Consider the following 18,488-nt stretch of genomic DNA (forward strand, 5'->3'; position numbering starts at 1 on the left):
TGCGCAGTGTGGCAGGATGCATTATCCTGCAGCAAGAGGCCACTGCCATCAGGGAATACCACTGCCATGAAGGGGTGTACCCTGTCTGCAACTAGGGCTGTCACGACATTATATTTTCACTACACGATTATCATGGCCAAAAGAATTCACGACAACAATACTATCATGATATCTACAGAAAATTCAATTTCATCTGGACATAACGTTTATTGAGAGAAATGTTTTATCACTTATCTATGTGACCTCTTCAGTCTAAACTGACTGCAGGTATCCCCACCCTTATAAACAATACAGCTGCATAACAACCAAAAACAACGATCAGTTTCATATGCAAATAGGCGTGACCATTAACTAGCACTTCAATGGCCATGTGTACTCTTCACAGAGGATTTGGGAATGTTTGCAGTCACAGTACTGTAAGATGGCGACAGATGTACTCTTAGGCTTAAAATTGAAAATGCTGTTTTCCAGCAGCTCAATAAATTTCAGCACTAAACAACAGTTTCGATATCTTCAAGTTAGGAGTTCGACCACACCACAGCACTGAGACTGCTCTTGTTAAGGTCTTTAATGACATCTGCTTAAACACAGACAGTGTCAGAATCTCAGTCCTGGTATTATTGGATTTCAGTGCTGCAATTGACTCAGTTGACTACAACATATTACTAGACCGATTGGAAAACTGGGTGGGACTTTCTGGCACAGTATTAAACTGATTTGAATCCTACTTAAGGGACAGGGACTACTTTGTGTCTATAGGTAATTAAAAATCTGAGCGCACAAAAATGACCCGTGGGGTTCCCCAAGGCTCGATTCTGGGGCCACTTCTGTTTAATATTTATATACCCCCACTAGTCCAGATTATGGAAAACAACATCCTTGACAAGAAAACAAGATCTTTGCTTGTGTTGTATTAACTCTCAGATGTATGTCACTTTGGATAAAAGTGTCTGCTAAATGAAATTGTAATTGTAACAACAAAATATGTTACCATAATTATGCAGACAACATGCAGAGTTACATAACCATATCACCAAGGGACTAAAATCTCATACAAGCACTGAGTAAGTCCATTGAACAGGTCAGTGATTGGATGTCTCAGAATTTTCTTCAATTTTACAAAGATAAAACTGAAGTAATTGTCTTTGGAGCCAAGGAAGAACGATTAAAAGTCAGCACTCAGCTACAATCGGTAATGTTAAAAACCATGAACCAAGTCAGAAATCTTGGTGTAGTCATGGACTCAGACCTGAATTTAGATAGCCACATTAAGACAATTATAAAGTCAGCCCACTATCGCCTGAAAGAATATATCAAGAATCAAAGGATTTAGGTCACAGCAGGATTTGGAAAAAATGTTCCATGCTTTTATCTTCAGTCGACTCGACTACTGTAATGGTGTCTTTGCAGGTCTTTAAAAAAAAAATCGATCAAACAGCTGCAGCTGATTCAGAAAGCTAATGCTCGAGTCCTTACTAAGACCAAAAGAGTGGATCACACCACTCCAGTCTTGGGGTCGCTACACTGGCTTTCTGTCCGTCAAAGAACTGATTTTAAAATTCTGCTCTTGGTTTATAAGCACTGAATGATTTAGGGCCAAAATACATTCCTGAGCTACTGCTACACTATGAACATTCCAAATAGCTCAGATTGTCTGGGACAGGTCTGCTTTCTGTCCCCAGAGAGTCAAACTAAACATAGAGAGGCAGGTTTCAGTTTTTTATGTACCACATATCTGGAAAAACTCCTGGAAAACTGCAGGTCTGCTGCAACTCTCAGTTCTTTTAAATCTAGGCTGAAGACTTTCCTCTTTGCAGCTGCCTTTTATTAAATACAGCTTTTTCATTTTCATCTTACACTGCACTGTAACGTTTAATCTCTTTTTATTTGTTTTTAAATGTCTTATTGCCTTTTGTTGCTTCTCTTAATGCCTTTTATGTTTTATGTAGAGCACTCTGAATTGCCTTGATGCTGAAATGTGCTATACAAATAAATTTGCCTTGCCTTACATCTACACCCCTTTATCTCCTTTATACATGGACACCTCCATCACTGTCCTCTACTTCTACACCACTTTATATCCTTTACACATGGACACCGCCCAGCCATTGAGGATGTACAAGCCAGTGCATTCTTAGAGCCGGTCCCAATGCTAAGATGCTAAGATTTTTGTTAGGAGTGATGAAGAAGGACAGGATTAGGAATGAGTATATTAGAGGCACAGTTCAGGTTGGGACGGTTTGGAGAAAAAGCAAGCGAGGCAAGATTGAGTTGGTTTGGACATGTGTGGAGGAGAGATGTTGGGTATATTGGGAGAAGGATGCTGAAGATGGAGCTGCCAGGCAAGAGGAAAAGAGGAGGGCCAAAGAGGAGGTGTATGGATGTGGTGAGGGAGGTCATGCAGGTGGCTGGTGTGACACAGGAAGATGTAGAGGACAGGAAGAGATGGAAACGGATGATCCGCTGTGGCGACCCCTAACGGGAGCAGCCAAAAGTAGTAGTAGTAGTAGTAATAGTAGTAGTAATAGTAGATATATGGACACCATCACTATCCTCTACATCTACACCCCTTTATATCCTTTATACATGGATACCACATCACTGTCCTCTACATCTACACCCCTTTATATTCTTTATACATGGACACCATCTTCACTGTCCTTTACATCTACACCCCTTTATATCCATTCTACATGGACACCACCATCACTGTCCTCTACATCTACAAACCTTTTATGAATTTTTCTAAACGTGAGTGTGCAGATACAGGCTTAAGGTGTGTGCAAGTGTCGAGGTCACGCATGCGATATAAAGATAAGAATAGTTGTTATCAGCTAATTTTCAAGCTACAATAGAAAACTCATCTGAGGGAACATTCTGGGCTTTCTAGGCTTTCTATATGCACTGGAGTTTGGCCATCTCACAGTCCAGTTTTTTCAAATTGAAATGGTGGATGAGGCTCTTGGGGGCTAATGCAACAGAATCGCTCTGCAGGTATTGTTTTCCTTCATAGCTATTTATATTTACGTGTTAAGCATTCGCAAAGTAATTCTTTGCTGTATTGTAATTAGCACTAGTCTTTTGTAAACTGCACTGAGTTAATTTCCTATTGTATGTTGTATATTATTTTTGTGTCTATTCATTTGTATATCATTTCCGTTCTCCTCAGCAAAACCCCCCCACAAAGCCATAACTTGTGCATATCAGAGATGTACACAAATCTTACCCCCTGTATTCAAACCATTATAAAACCCTGAACTGACATCTTTGACTTTGACTTGCTTATGCTCTCTCAGCCCATCAGCAAGTGAGCTGTACCACCAGACTGTCTCTCCACATATGACGTTTTTCTACATGGTCCTATGAGCAAGAGCTGAGCACCCACTGAGAGACAAACAGATGGCAGGAGTCCACAAAGTCAAGCCAGTGGTAGCCTCGCTCTAACAGAGCATGGAGTCAACGTCAAAACATTTAATAGCAAAGCCCACTGAGGCAAATTTGTAATTTGTGATACTGGGCTATACAAATAAAATTGACTTGACTTGACCTGCCTTTGACCTTTACATTGCACTGGCATTGTTTAGCATAACCCTTACCACCATGAAAGTGCTAGGATGGAAGAAAAAAAAAAACAGTGCTTATGATGAATACATACAGCACTACAGTCTACTACTACTACTTTCAGCTGCTCCCATTAGGGGTCGCCACAGCGGATCATCTGTTTCCATTTCTTCCTGTCTTCTGCATCTTCCTCTGTCACACCAGCCACCTGCATGTCTTCCCTCACCACATCCATAAACTTCCTCTTTGGCCTTTCTCTTTTCCTCTTCCCTGGCAGCTCCATATTCAGTATCCTTCTCAATATACCCAGCATCTCTCCTCCACACATGTCCAAGCCATCTCAATCTTGCCTCTCTTGCTTTGCCTCCAAACCATCGAAGCTGAGTTGTCCCTCTAATATAATCGTTCCTAATCCTGACCTTCTTCATCACTCCCAGTGAAAATCTTAGCATCTTCAACTCTGCCACCTCCAGCTCCGCCTCCTGTCTTTTCGTCAGTGACACCGTCTCCAAACCATATAACATAGCTGGTCTCACTACCATCTTGTAAACCTTCCCTTTAACTCTTGCTGGTACCCTTCTGTCACATATCCCTCCTGACACTCTTCTCCACCCACTCCACCCTGACTGCACTCTCTTCTTCACCTGTCTCCTGCACTCCCCTGCAAATCTTCAAGCATGTATTTCACCCATATAGTAGGTGATTTGTACATGTAGTTAAATATTTCCTAGATATATTGTACCTGCCGAAGTTAGTAAAAGAATGGAACATGCTAAGAATAGCACATCAGAGTTTGGAGTAGGAAACTTGCGGTGCACAGACATCTTCCTCAGCGTGTAGATAGGAGTGATGCTCATACACATTTATCATTCCTGCTGTCTCACCTTGTAAGGCCACCAATTCACCTACAAGAGGGAGACCTAGCAGCAGTGACCCAAGGTACAATAAACTACAGTTGGATGAGTTTTAATCCTTTGGACATATAGAACACCTAGTACTTGGATATATGGAAAATATTATCACAAAAATCAGATAATTTTACACAATATTGATATACATCTCAATATCTTCTTCCATATGCAAAAACAACATATTTAAGAATACAGCTAAGGTTCATCACATTGAACTGTTCAGTAATGTAAAGTATAAAAAGCAATCTAAATTAATTTTCAGATAATTCTCCCTCAGAGATACCAGATGCCATTTTGTGAGTAATAACAGAAAATAGATTCTTGTTATCATTCATTTAAACAACAAAACTGTGTATCGTGATTACTGTGTATGTGGTGGTGGTGGTGGTGGTGTGTGTGTGTGTGTGTGTGTGTGTGTGTGTGTGTGTGTGTGTGTGTGGGAGGGGGTTATGAATCTGTCTCTGTTGGTTCATTGTTTTGTTTTTTGTTCATTTGTCATACTGTAGTATCATATGTCTAACACAGGGTGGCAGTCTATAGAAAAAATATGGGCAAACATGGAGAAAATAAAAGAAGAAAACAAATCAGTCATCTCGGCCATCGTGTTTCTCATTTTACATTAGCAACAGATTTTCAGCTCTTTGCTAAAATAAGTGTGGGAGCTGATCAATGTGGTGAGGGATGACATAATACTGTTGGCTCATATTCAGGTTACTTTCATTAGATTTGTCTGACAGCATCCGTCATACAATGTAATAGCTGTCACTGATATACTACTTGTACTGGCAAAGAGGCCACTTCCCTTGGACAAAGGGACTGGACTGTATCTGGTACCTTCTTGATGGGGCGCATTGTGTGGATGCAGCCCACCTCTAGCTGCCTGACAGCAGGTCTCATGGCCCCCTTGCTGTAGACGGCACGCAGGGTCAGCAGCACAGGCATGCTGGGCTTTTCCAATGTCTCTGACTCTATAATTTGGGGAAATGAGAGCAAGATGGTGTTTACAGTCACACGGTGGCCACAAAATACACCATAAGGCTTCAATATATAAACGCTTGGGCTGTTATGATGTGCTCCGCCAGTGATAATGACCTGTCTGGATACCATAGTGAATGCATGGTCATCAAAATAACAGCAATGAAATGCCATTGCAACAGACAGACAGACAGACAGACAGACAGACAGACAGACAGACAGACAGACAGATAGACAGATAGACAGATAGATAGATAGATAGATAGATAGATAGATAGACAGACAGACAGACAGAAAGATAGATAGATACTTGTGAGTTCAGGGTCGCTGGGTAGCAGCACAGGGGGCAGGGCTTCAGTAGACACTGCCAGAGGGTCTCCTCCACACAGGAACATGGTGCGGGAGCAGGCAGCTCCCCTCAGATCCATCACACACACAATATTCTGAGGTACCACAATGACACAGCATTAGCATTGTTCTCTCTGTACATGCAATTTATAACATTTAACTACAAGAACCAGGTTTAAGTCTGCAGGAGGTTAGTATCCCTAAACGTTTTGGGATGACAGACTTTTTGAATATTTTAAAAATGGGCCATTTAAGCATTAATGGTTAGTTTTAGGGTTAATAAGGTTACCTTAAGGTTGGGTGAGCGTTATAATTAGGTATGTAGTAATGATGGATTAACCCAAGGTAAAGTTTTACTGAATGAATGCAATTAAAGAAAAAAATCTCATATTGATTGTAAAACTCTGTGTGTGTGTGTGTGTGTGTGTGTGTGTGTGTGTGTGTGTGTGTGTGTGTGTGTGTGTGTGTGTGTGTGTGTGTGTGTGTGTGTGTGCGTGCGTGTGCGCGTGTGTGTGTGTATGTGAATGTGAATGTAAGGGCACTGCTGACCTTTTTCATTAGCTCTACGGTGAATCTATCATAATAGTTGACTGACTGGTGGTCAGGCTGGAAAGTGATGGTTATGGCTTGGCTCCCTTTTGAAGCAATGAAGCCCTCCATGGGTGTAACGCTGAACACACTCAGCCCGCTGTGGTTCTGAGTTCCTGGTTCAGAGGGATATGAAAAAAGACGAACTTTGCTTTGGGAACCAAAAATGTTACATGGAGCAATAACAAAAGATACTGGTGCTGCTAGCCTAAGTTCCTTGTCAAGTTATGTAAGCCAATTTTTACTGAAATTGTCAGCCTAGGGCATCTGGGTAGCATGGCGGTCTATTTCATTGCCTAGCAACACTGGGATTGCTGGTTTGAATCCCCGTGTTACCTCCCCCTTGGTTGGGCATCCCTACAGACACAATTGGCCGTGTCTGCGGGTAGGAAGCCGGATGTGGGTGTGTGTCCTGGTCGCTGCACTAGCACCTCCTCTGGTCAGCCGGGGCGCCTGTTCAGGGGGGAGGGGGAACTGGGGGGAATAACGTGATCCTCCCACACGCTACGTCCCCCTGGTGGAACTCCTCAGTTAGGTGAAAAGAAGCAGCTGGCGACTCCACATGTATCGGAGGAGGCATGTGGTAGTCTGCAGCCCTCCCCAGATCAGCAGAGGGGGTGGAGCAGTGACTGGGACGGCTCGGGAAGAGTGGAGTAATTGGGTACATACAATTGGGAAAAAAGGGGGGGGGGATTGTGAGTCGGTAGAATGACCATGTGTGAAGTTTTGTGCCTTTCCAGTGAATAAAACACCATTTGGAGGTGTCCATGACCACATAATGTCATACATGTTTGATGAATAGGGTTCGAGCCTTGGGGTAGTCCAGTCTTGGGGGTCGTACCAGGTCGTCCTCTGCGTGGAGTTTGCATGTTCTCCTCGTGTCTGTGTGGGTTTTCTCCGGGTGCTCCGGTTTACCCCCACAGTCCAAAGACATGTAGATCAGGTGAATCGGCCGTACTAAATTGCCCCTAGGTATGAATGTGTGTGTGTGTACGTGTGGGCCCTGTGTGATGGCCTGGCGGCCTGTCCAGGGTGTCCCCCCTGCCTGCTGCCCAATGACTGCTGGGATAGGCTTCAGCATCCCCATGACCCTGAGAGCAGGACAAGCGGTTCAGATAATGGATGGATGGATGGATGTTTACTAATAGTCAAGGACTGTCAATGATTTGAACAGCTGATGTTAAATCAGTGTCAGTATATATTCTATTCTAAATGTGGTGTGGTTTTTACTTCCAAATGCGAGTGCGAACTTGTGATCCACTTACAGGGATGTGCTCACGATATTCCGGCAGCCGCTCATACAGTATGGAAAAACAAATTATTCAGAAAGGCCCAATAACTGATAAAGTTTCTGCTGACAAAAGCCTCAAGCATAAATTGCTTCACAAGTCTGCTGAAAGAGCACAGTTCTAAAAGTTGTGTTTAATCGCACTTTTAGTTTTACAAACTGTAACGTGCTCGCAGCTGTGACTAGACTGTCAAGGTCACATGGAGCTGTGAATTTCAGAGGCAGGTTGGAGGGTAGATGGTGCCTCTACCAGGCCCGGAAGACAGGACAGAGATATATATATATAACTACTTTATTAATCCCCGTGGGGAAATTCTTTCTCTGCATTTAACCCATCCTAGCTGTGTAGCTAGGAGCAGTGGGCAGCTGCTGCACCCGGGGACCAACTCCAGTTCTTCTTTCCGTTGCCTTGCTCAGGGGCACAGACAGGACTATTAACGCTAACATGCATGTCTTTCTGATGGTGGGAGGAAACCGGAGCACCCAGAGAAAACTCACCGCAGACACGGGGAGAACATGCAAACTCCACAGAGAAAGGATCGGGGATGACTCCCAAGGTTGTACAACCCCGGGGTTCAAACCCAGGACCTTCTTGCTGTGAGGTGACAGCGTTAAGCACTGGGCCACCGTGCCGCCCGTATTGGCCAGTTAAACAGATAATTACTTAAAAGAATGAGTGACAGGACAACAGACTGATTGATTAATAAATTCTGACTTACATATGTTCCTAGAACAAATATCTAATATTTTGTGCAGTGGTTAGTGCGGTTGCCTCGCAGCAAGAAGGTCCTGGGTTCAACCCCTGGGTTAGTCCAACTTTGGGGGTTGTCCTGGGTCGTCCTCTGTGTGGAGTTTGCATGTTCTCCCCGTGTCTGCGTGGGTTTCCTCTGGGTGTGCCGGTTTTCTCCCACAGTCCAAAGACATGTAGGTCAGGTGAATCGGCCGTACTAAATTGTCCCTAGGTGTGAATGTGTGTGTGTGTGTGTGTGTATATTGGCCCTGTGATGATCTGGCGGCCTGTCCAGGGTGTCTCCCCACCTGCTGCCCAGTGACTGCTGGGATAGGCTCCAGCATCCCCGTGACCCTGAGAGCAGGATAAGCGGTTTGGATAATGGATGGATGGATGAATATTAGGGGCCGCATGGTGGCTCAGTGGTTAGCACCATCAAATCACAGCAAGAGGGGTGTGGGGGTTCAATTCCAAAAACCTTTGTGTGGAGTTTGCAATGTGCACCCAATGTTCATGTGGGTTGCCTCCAGGTACCCCGGTTTCATCCCACAGTTCAAAGGCAAACATGTTAATCAGGAGACTTTAAATTGCCATACGTGACTGTATGTGTAGGCCCTGTTAACAGTGACCATTTCAAGGTGCCTCCCTCCCTGCCCACTACTGAACGCCTGCAGAATATGATGAATGAATAAATGACCGGATCAGGGGATACATTTTTTTAATTGGAGGTTCCACCTTTTAGCAATTCTAAGAATGTTTTTATTAAAGTAGAGGGACCTTTATTAGAGTCATGTACCTACTCGTCTATCACCACCTGTCAGCGACGTATGATCCTGTGTATAAAATCACCATGAGTGGATTACTTTGACAAAATACCAGTCTTCACTATTGAACTGAAATTCTTCGATTTTTTTTTTTAACAAACACCTCCCCCTGAACACGAAACAACTGCAATTTGAACTACAAGCCTTCTGTTTGAGTGACAGACTCGATGACCATTATACCACTGGCAAGCTTGTGAATAACTTTGGGGAACAAAGCAATATGTTAATGTCACCTAGAGCGGGAATTTGGCTTTTTACAAGATTTATGATGTCTTTTTTTTCTTTTTACCCCAATTGTACCCAGCCAATTACTCCACTCTTCCAAGTCATCCTGGTTGCTGCTCCACCCCATCTGCCGATCCAGGGAGGGCTGCAGACTAACACATGCCTCCTATGATACATGTGAGTCGCCAGCCACTTCTTTTCACCTGACAGTGAGGCGTTTCATCAGGGGGACGTAGCACGTGGGAGGATCACGCTATTCCCCTCAGTTCCCCCTTCTCCCTGAACAGGCGCCCCTACCGACCAGAGGAGGTGCTAGTGCAGTGACCAGGACACATACCCACATTCGGCTTCCCACCTGCAGACACGGCCAATTGTGTCTGTAGGGACGCCCGACCAAACCGGAGGTAACATGGGGATTCGAACTGTTGATCCTTGTGTTGGTAGGAAACGGAATAGACCACCACGCTACCCGGGCGCCCCTGTTTGTTTCAGTTTTAAACAGCATTAGAAAGAAGCTCTCCAACCTCCACCAAACTGGTAATTGAGTTAGGGCCGTTTTTATGCTCAGCCAAGCACCTTCCAATGTTAAGATAATGGCAGCCACTTGTTAATTTAACTGGCTGTGTTTATAGTATACAGTTATGTTTGTAGGTCTCTTGAGGTGTGCATCATGTTTGCTATCAATTGGTTAACTATTGAGCCCTTCAGACTTATACCCGTGACTAGAAACAAAACTGGGAGCAAAAGAGAGATACACATGAAAGCAAAATAACCACCTTTGGGGTAATTCCTGCAGTAGTAATGATCAGTGCCAGAAGCAGCCCCACAGATTAATTTACTAGAGTACACTGTATATGATTTCATCCGAAGTGCTTGACAGCACGATGAGAGAAAATATTTCTTGTCTGGGTTGCCCAAGTGAGAGTCCAAACCCCAGACCCATGTATTTTGAGAGCTGTGCTCTGTCAAATGAGCCACCATTAATATTCTTGACAGCGGGAGCAAACACTAGAACTCAAACCCGAGTTCCTTTTGGTGGTCAAAGCTGTCAGATCCCTGTAATGAGCCAAAGCTTGGCGAGTTAGGGTTAGGCCTTACCCACAGCAGGATGAATCTGTGTGTCTGGATAACTGATGTTTGCAAGAGGCAGGCAGTCTGCTCCCTTTTCAGGCCTGCACAGGCTGGCAAGCGACACCCTGAAGCGCACCCTGACTGACGAGCCGTTCTGCAGCTGGAGGTAAAGCAGGGTGATGAGTGAACTATTGCTGATAATTTATTGAATCTTAAGGCATTTGACAGATGGTTTTATCAAGACTGACTCATTATAAGTGCAAGAGTGATTAAGTCAATGTACCCCAATTTTATCAGCATTAAGTGTAGAGCGGCAGGCGCGTGGAATAAGTCTTTACTGCAGTTACCAGACCTTGTAAGTCAGTATTAACAGACTCCTTAATAGTGTTGTCAGCAGTTGGCATCTCTGGATTAAAACATCAGGTGGCTGCCTAAAGTGTGAATATGTGGAATCATAACATCTACAATAAATGAGGCCGTCTCTGCTTTTCTTTTTTTTTATTACTTTAACCTGATGGCAGTAACTTGACCACAGCTAAGTGGTAAAATTCAGTCTATAACAGATGTCAAAGTGAGTTAAACACTTGAAAATGGGTGTGCGATACTTTTATTGTAGGTAAGTATAAATCATGCTTGAAGGGAAATTACATTCAGGTCAAGATTTTAAAGACTGACATTTTCTTTTCATACATCTTGAAATTATGAATTATTATGATGATAATAATGCTACTGAAACTGTAAAGGTGTTAAAAATGAAAAAATAAGTTGATTAAACTCTATATTACATATATTTGGGATAGTCGACTAAATTGTGTTGATGTTGATAATCATAAAAAGTGGAAAAACGGGCCATTCTATTCCCATTGACACAGACAGCTGACTGACCTGTAGTACTTGTGAGGCGCTCTCCCTCTCCAACACGTAGCCAAAGTCGAGAAGGTCTCCAGGGGGGCTGCAGGTGATGGCAGGGTCCACTCCCTCCCCACACAAAGTCAACTCCACTGTCATATTTGGGCTGTGGACATCCAGAGTCTCACAGTGCTAGAGAAGAAGGGGGACATGCAGCTCTCACATGCTGGACAGCTTTTGTGTGTGCGTGCGTGTGTGTGTGCGTGCGTGCGTGCGTGTGTGTGTGTTTATCAGTGACTATGCTTGTTTAAGACTAGCAAGTACTGAGCAGTATAGACCAGCCCCTTGCTTGGCTCATATTGGTTCTAATTTTGTGACATGGGCGCAAGAACAAACACAAGCGTGGCAGGCTGGTGCACACAGGCATGTCCAATACATCTTTGATAAAGAGGTTTGATTAGGGTGACTACATTATAAGCAAGGTGGAGTTTGGCTGGGCTTCAACTTGGCAAAACAAATCAGCTCCTCTCATAGCCTTTAAATGCACTGTGGTGCAGCGTATTGTCGTTTTCCTGATGGAATACGACAGAAGCCTATTAGCACAGCTCTGCATCCCGACTCAGTTAACTGGGATGAATGATATCTGGCAGAGTTCAATTCTTTCCCTGTACTGCCGCCATCGTCCAATTATATATCCCATTCCTATAGATTGTGACATGACAAAATATACATAATTTGATGCAGCACATCATTATTAAACAGCCTGGCTTCCATAACTTGCAAATTGACTTCAGTGTTCTTACATTGTGCACAAGCCTACAGAGATTGACAATGGACACAACAGTTTAGTCCACAAGCTTGACACAGGAGTGGATTTTCTTGTCCTGATCCCATGACTCAGTAAAAATGTTCTCCCGTGGGCATCCGAGTGGCGTGGTGGTCTATTCCGTTGCCTACCAACATGGGGATCGCCAGTTTGAATCCCCGTGTTACCTCCGGTTTGGTCGGGCGTCCCTACAGACACAATTGGCCGTGTCTACAAGTGGGAAGCCGGGTGTCGGTATGTGTCCTGGTCGCTGCACTAGCGCCTTCTCTGGTCGGTCGGGGCACCTGTTCAGGGGGGAGGGGAACTTGGGGGAATAGCGTGATCCTTCCACGTACTACATCCCTCCGGCGAAACTCCTCACTGTCAGGTGAAAAGAAGCGGCTGGCGACTCCACATGTATCGGAGGAGGCATGTCTGCAGCCCCCCCGGATTGGCAGAGGGGGTGGAGCAGTGACTGGGACGGCTCAGAAGAGTGGGGTAATTGGCCGGAAACAATTGGGGTGAAAAAGGGGGGGGGACAAAAAAAAAGTTCTCCCGTCCCATACAGCTCATGGGATTGATAGTAAAACTGACTTCCATCCCACAGGGATTCCTAAGGGTATAGTCTAACAACTATAGACTGTGCTCACTGATATATCCTATTGGACCAGAGATTTACTTTGCCAAGTCGGGACAGTAAAATCAGATGACAATGGCAAATTATGCTGGCAATGGCAACAGCAGACGGCACTGCGACCCAAAGTGAAAATATTTAAACTTTTTGCTGTCATCCGTGACAGAATTTACAAACGGATGTTACATAGCACATCAAAAAACAGAAAAGATGGTGGATTAATTTTATAGGTATATGAATTGCATATATATACAGCATTCCTGTATATAATGAAATAAAACAAACATGAAACATGTTTGTACAATTTAATTTATTATGTTTCTGCAAACAATGCAACATCACCATAGCAAACCATGTAGGATTTGGTTACACTTTATTTTAGGGGGTCGGAGGGGGTCGGAAATTTCTCAAAAAAAAGGTTGAAATTACCTTGTAATTTGGGTTAGGGTCTGTTTCGTTTTCTGAAATAGCAACTAGCATTAATAATTAGTTATTGTGACTACATAAATACTAGTAGAGTTGTCTTAGAGTCCAGTAAAATGTATTTTTAGACCTATTTTCTAATTTTTTGTAACTAGTCACTTTAACAATAGCGACAAGTGACAGCCAGAATAACGACTTGTATTTAAAGTGTGAACCCAGCCTCTGGGGATGCACAAGCCAGTGCATTCTTAGTGCCAGTCCCAAGCCTGGATAAATGGGGAGGGTTAAGTCAGGAAAGGCATCCGGTGTAAAACTTTTGCCAAATCAAATATGCGGATCATAAATCAGATTTCCATACCGTATAGGTCAAGGCCCGGGTTACCAATGGCTGCCACCAGTACTGCTGGTTAGCAGGGTGCTGGTGGAAACAATGCTACTGTTGGGCAGAGGAGAAGGAAAGGGGGAAGGCATGTCCAGGTGCAGCTGGAGAGGAGGATGTGTCAAGAGTATGTCAAGAACTTGCCCTGCACGTTGGGTGTGAGATGGAAGAGAAAGAGGAATTCTGGAGTGAGTTGGATGAAGTAGTGGAGAGTGTATCCAAGGAGGAGAGAGTAGTGATTGGAGCGGACTTCAATGGGCATGTAGGTGAAGGAAACCGAGGCGATGAAGAGGTGATGGGCAGGTATGGTGTCATCAAGGAGAGAAATGTGGAAGGATAAATGTTGCCGGATTTTGCAAAAAGGTTGGAAATGGCTGTGGTGAATGCATATTTCAAGAAGAAGGAAGAACACAGGGTGACATATAAGAGTGGAGGAAAGTGCACACAGGCGGACTATATCTTATGTAGGGGGCGTGATCTGAAAAGGATTGGAGATGCCAGGTCGTGACAGGGGAGAACGTAGCTAGGCAGCATCGAATGATGGTCTGTAGGATGACTTTGGAGATCAAGACGAGGATGAGAGTGAAGTTAGAGCCAAGGATGAAATAGTTAAGTTGAAGAAGGAAGACTGTTGTGTGGAGTTCACAGAGGAGTTAGGAGTGGTGCAGGATATGTATGAGGGCAGCATGACAATGGTGAGGTGTGAGTTCGGAATGACAGATGGGTTCAAGGTGGAGGTGGGATTACATCAAGGATCGGCTCTGAGCCCTTTCTTGTTTGCAATGCTGATGGACAGGTTGACGGACGAGATCAGGCAGGAGTCTCCATGGACTATAATGTTCACTGATGACATTGTGATTCGTAGTGAGAGTAGGGTGCAGGTTGAGGAGAGCCTGGAGAAGTGGAGGTATGCACTGGGGAGAAGAGGAATGAAAGTCAGTCAGAGCAAGATGGAATACTTGAGCATGAATGAGAGGGAGGACAGCAGAATGGTGAGGATGCAAGGAGTAGAGGTGATGAAGGCGTATGAGTTTAAATACTTGGGGTCAACTGTTCAAAGTAACGGGGAGTGTGGAAGAGAGGTGAAGAATCATCAGAATCAGAATACTTTATCCCCGAGGGGAAATTGGGTCCTATTACAGACACTTATGCTCTAGTAAAGAAAAAAAATAACAAGATACAAGATAATAAGAAAACAGAAATAAATAGAAATAAAAGATAAAATAAGAAATAGAAATATGTGGAAGGTCAATGCTACCAGTCTGTAGTCCTTGGCATCACTGGGTGTGTCCCAGTGATGCCAAGGACTTGAATTTTAGGCACATGAACGAGGCAGGATGTCTTCCACAGCACGGGGATCCTTAAGTCTATGGCTCATGTTAAAGACATGGTGAAGCACTCTACATAACCGGGGGGCACTGGCTTTGAACACCCTGGGGCTAACACCATCCGGGCCTGCCACCTTGCTTGCATGAAGCGTAAGGAGAGTGCAGGCATGGTGGAGTGTTTAATTTTTAGTGACAAGTGTCTTACCACCTTAACCATCTTTTTGATGGTGGGTTGCATTTAGCTGGTAGACAATGGGCCATTTAGGCACTAGTCACTAAAAATCAAACACTAGTACTTGTTTTTGAAACACTAGTTGCTATTGTTAAAGCGAGAATGCTGGACTTTTACATATAAATGAATGTCCGTGATATTCAAGCCCCTGTGTAAGGCTACGGTCACTCATGCATGAATGCAGGCAAAATTTGTATTTTGTCGTGTTGAATGTGGGCAGTGCAGGATATGATGCACACAAAAATCAGTTTGCTGGTTTGTAGTCCGTTTGAATGGCTGTTGGTTTTGCGGCGGGAAAATGTACACTGAAGTCCAGAGAAAGATAAGTGTTTGCACTTAATTGTCTCAAGTGTACATTATCATAGTTTTATGGACAAATACGGAGGAAGAATATTGGTGTGTGTGTACAAGTTATATTTGTATACCGTGAAATATGAATTGATGTTAATTTTTTGATTTTTTTTTCTTTTGAGATACTTTATTGATCCCTGTAGGGAAATTACGCTCTGCAATTAACCCATCCTAGCTGTGTAGCTAGGAGCAGTGTGCAGCCACCGTGCAGCACCCGGGGACCAACTCCAGTTCGTCTTGCCATTTAATAATTTTACATTTATTTACATTCAATGCCTGGCTTCCGACTCACTGCCAGCCAGGCAGCATTTCTCTTGTGGGGCAGTTTGTAGTTTTCATGGGCAATGTCGTATAATAACGGCTGGTTAGACATAGCAACAATCAAAGTCTCCTCCATCCTGGCTCATTAAGAAATCTACAGCTAATTACAGCCAAGTGGGGTCATCCATTCCTTTGCTATTGGTTGAGGCTGCGAATTCACCGGGCAAAGTTCACCTAAATTGAACTGCACACAGAGCGAAGATGCAAATTTCTTTCGCCATCGGAAGCAAATATTTTATCCACCCCTTCGCTCGCATAGAATATAAGTGAATAGGAGGTGAATATTCGCCTATGTTAATTTCACGCATGTGTGACCAAGTTCACACAATGATGATTTAGCCTATCACCACCTGGTATATCGCTCTATATTTCGCAGTATACCGGAGTTTGAAATCTGGTGTCTGGGGCGACATTCCTGCGCTGTCGCACCGGAGGTGACGTGTAATGATGCGTTTTACCTCAACCAGCAATGTTAGCTTTGCTAGAGCTGAACGTTTGAGTGGCGAAAACGTTCTCATGCCTCTGACTGGTTTGCCTTCAAGGCTTTCTGCCAGAAAGCTTCCAGGCTTGGGAGCTATGTAACTTGGCTCATTGAAGGTGTATCTCGCCATGAAATTAATACATTTCAGTTATTTTTTCCAAGATATTCCAAGATGTGCTTTCAAAAGAAAATTAAATGATTTTATATGTACGACTCACAAATAATACCTTTATAAATTTCCTGCAAAGTCCCATCCCTTTATAATGCTGCGGAAGTGTTTCTGATTTTTTGACTCTGACTGCATTAAGTTAGCCCCCGCTTAATACTGGAGATGAGTTTAAAGTCACCTCAAACAAGCTTAACAATGCTGGCAAGTAATTGGGCAATTATTTCCTGAGCATCAAACAAGTTGCTTCCATCCATGACATGACAATAAATAAAACTGTCTGTTTGGGAGGTAATTTATATGCTTGATAGCCATATTTGGCTAGTGTTTGCTATGTTGCTGGAACTTGCAGTTGTTAGCAGCCCCCAGTAATTGGTTAGCTTTTGGATAACACTTGTCTGCTAGATCTGTGTCCACTATATTATTCTACAACTCAATGGTGGCCAATATTTATTTTTAAAAATGGATAAAAAATGAATGGTGGAACATTACTGAGGCATTGAAGTGAGCAATAAATACCTCAGATGGAATTTAGTGAGGTTTATAATTTGATGTGACACAATCCAGTTTCTGGTTTGCTGTTTGGGCCTCTTAAAGCCAACAATCAACCCCTTCTTTAGCCCACTGTTGCAAAAACCAGTGCTGCACAGACCAGTAGGTAGACTGTGACATGACATCAAGTGTTAGATGTATGTGTGTGTGCAGGCACAAGGTAGAACTGAGAGGTATTTCCATGTAGATTCAGTTTTGTTTAGTCTGCTGTGAGTTAGTGTAGAGGGGGCTGATTCCAGGACACCTGAATACACTACTCAACCTTCTTGAGGTGTTGTGGGTCTAACTCAATGAAACACCAGTGACGGAAGGTGCCCACTTCATAACCCCATGACATGGCCATATGTGCAGGGTTATCCCTTTAATAGCCCACTTAGTAAATGATGCTGCCTGTGAAATAAGCCACTAGAGCCATGATGGTATAAGTTAACATCCTCTATGGTAACCACAAATAGGTCAGTAGGGTGGGTCAGAACATAGCCGAGTTGGTCTTCAGTATTTATGCTCACTCTTGAATATGGATTGTTGTGTCACCTACTATGTATTGCCAAATACAGGCTCATGACTTTTGATCTACCAGTTAATGGGTGCTCCTCTGTGCTTGATGCCAACTCACCTTCTTGCTCAGAGTGGGAGTGAAGGCAAGCAGCAGCATATGTCTTTCTCCAGGTCCGATGCATCTGAGAGCGTTGAGCAGAGAGAAAGGACCTCTCAGGTCCAGTACCGATGAACTCAGCTTGGCAAAGGTCAACGAAAAGAAATAGTGAGAAAAGAGTGACTATTTACAACGATTCTAGTTCCTGATTTTTTTTAAAAATTGGGAAACATATTTTTTCAGTGCTTTAAAAAACAAAGTCTGTCCAGGGGGCACCCCAGTGGCTCACCACATAAGGCTGAGTCCTTACCGCAGCGGCCCGGGTTCGAAACCGGCCCAGGCCCTTTACTGCATGTCATCCCCTCTCTCTCCCCTGCCTTTCCCATCTCTCGCTCTACCATCACTATCCAATAAAGGTGAAAAATGCCAAAAAATAATCTTAAAAAAAAAAAAAGTCTGTCCATTCACTGCTACCTGAGTGTTTTCTGTAAATACTAGCTTTTACATGAACATGTTACAGCTGCAGACATAAGAATAATATGCACAATTAAATCTGTCATTTACAGTGAACAGTTAAACTGAACTTGACTTCTTCTCATTGATATCAGCTTTGGTGATATATAAAAAGTACCCTGGGTTAACGAGTCATCATGTTCTATGCAGTTTACTTGCACGGCCCTTCCAAGGTGTCAATTTAGTAACTAGATTACGGAAACGTTTTTCATTCAGCGTATTTATGCCCATGGTAGTAAGCTCATTATTTGCCACTTTTGGCAATAATCTGATTTCAGAAACGTTCATGAAAACAGGAAATGCAGTTACCTTTAAAGTAAGGTTAAGGGATTATGCAA

At 43.6% G+C, this 18,488-nt stretch overlaps 1 protein-coding gene across 1 annotated transcript in view; it reads right to left on the minus strand.

Moving 5' to 3' along the window:
- The window catches only part of cfap74 (cilia and flagella associated protein 74), a 75,604-nt gene that overhangs the window by 1,470 nt on the left and 55,646 nt on the right, over nt 1-18,488 (minus strand). Inside the window, exons 29-34 of the mRNA XM_056299770.1 lie at nt 17,659-17,778; nt 11,407-11,562; nt 10,549-10,681; nt 6,345-6,499; nt 5,758-5,890; nt 5,307-5,440 (exon numbers count right to left, since the gene is read on the minus strand). Of these exons, the coding sequence (XP_056155745.1) occupies nt 5,307-5,440; nt 5,758-5,890; nt 6,345-6,499; nt 10,549-10,681; nt 11,407-11,562; nt 17,659-17,778 (831 nt within the window). The remainder of the gene's footprint in view (nt 1-5,306; nt 5,441-5,757; nt 5,891-6,344; nt 6,500-10,548; nt 10,682-11,406; nt 11,563-17,658; nt 17,779-18,488) is intronic.

This window comes from Lampris incognitus, chromosome 2 (genome assembly GCF_029633865.1).
Source record: "Lampris incognitus isolate fLamInc1 chromosome 2, fLamInc1.hap2, whole genome shotgun sequence".
Classification (NCBI taxonomy): Eukaryota; Metazoa; Chordata; class Actinopteri; order Lampriformes; family Lampridae; genus Lampris; species Lampris incognitus.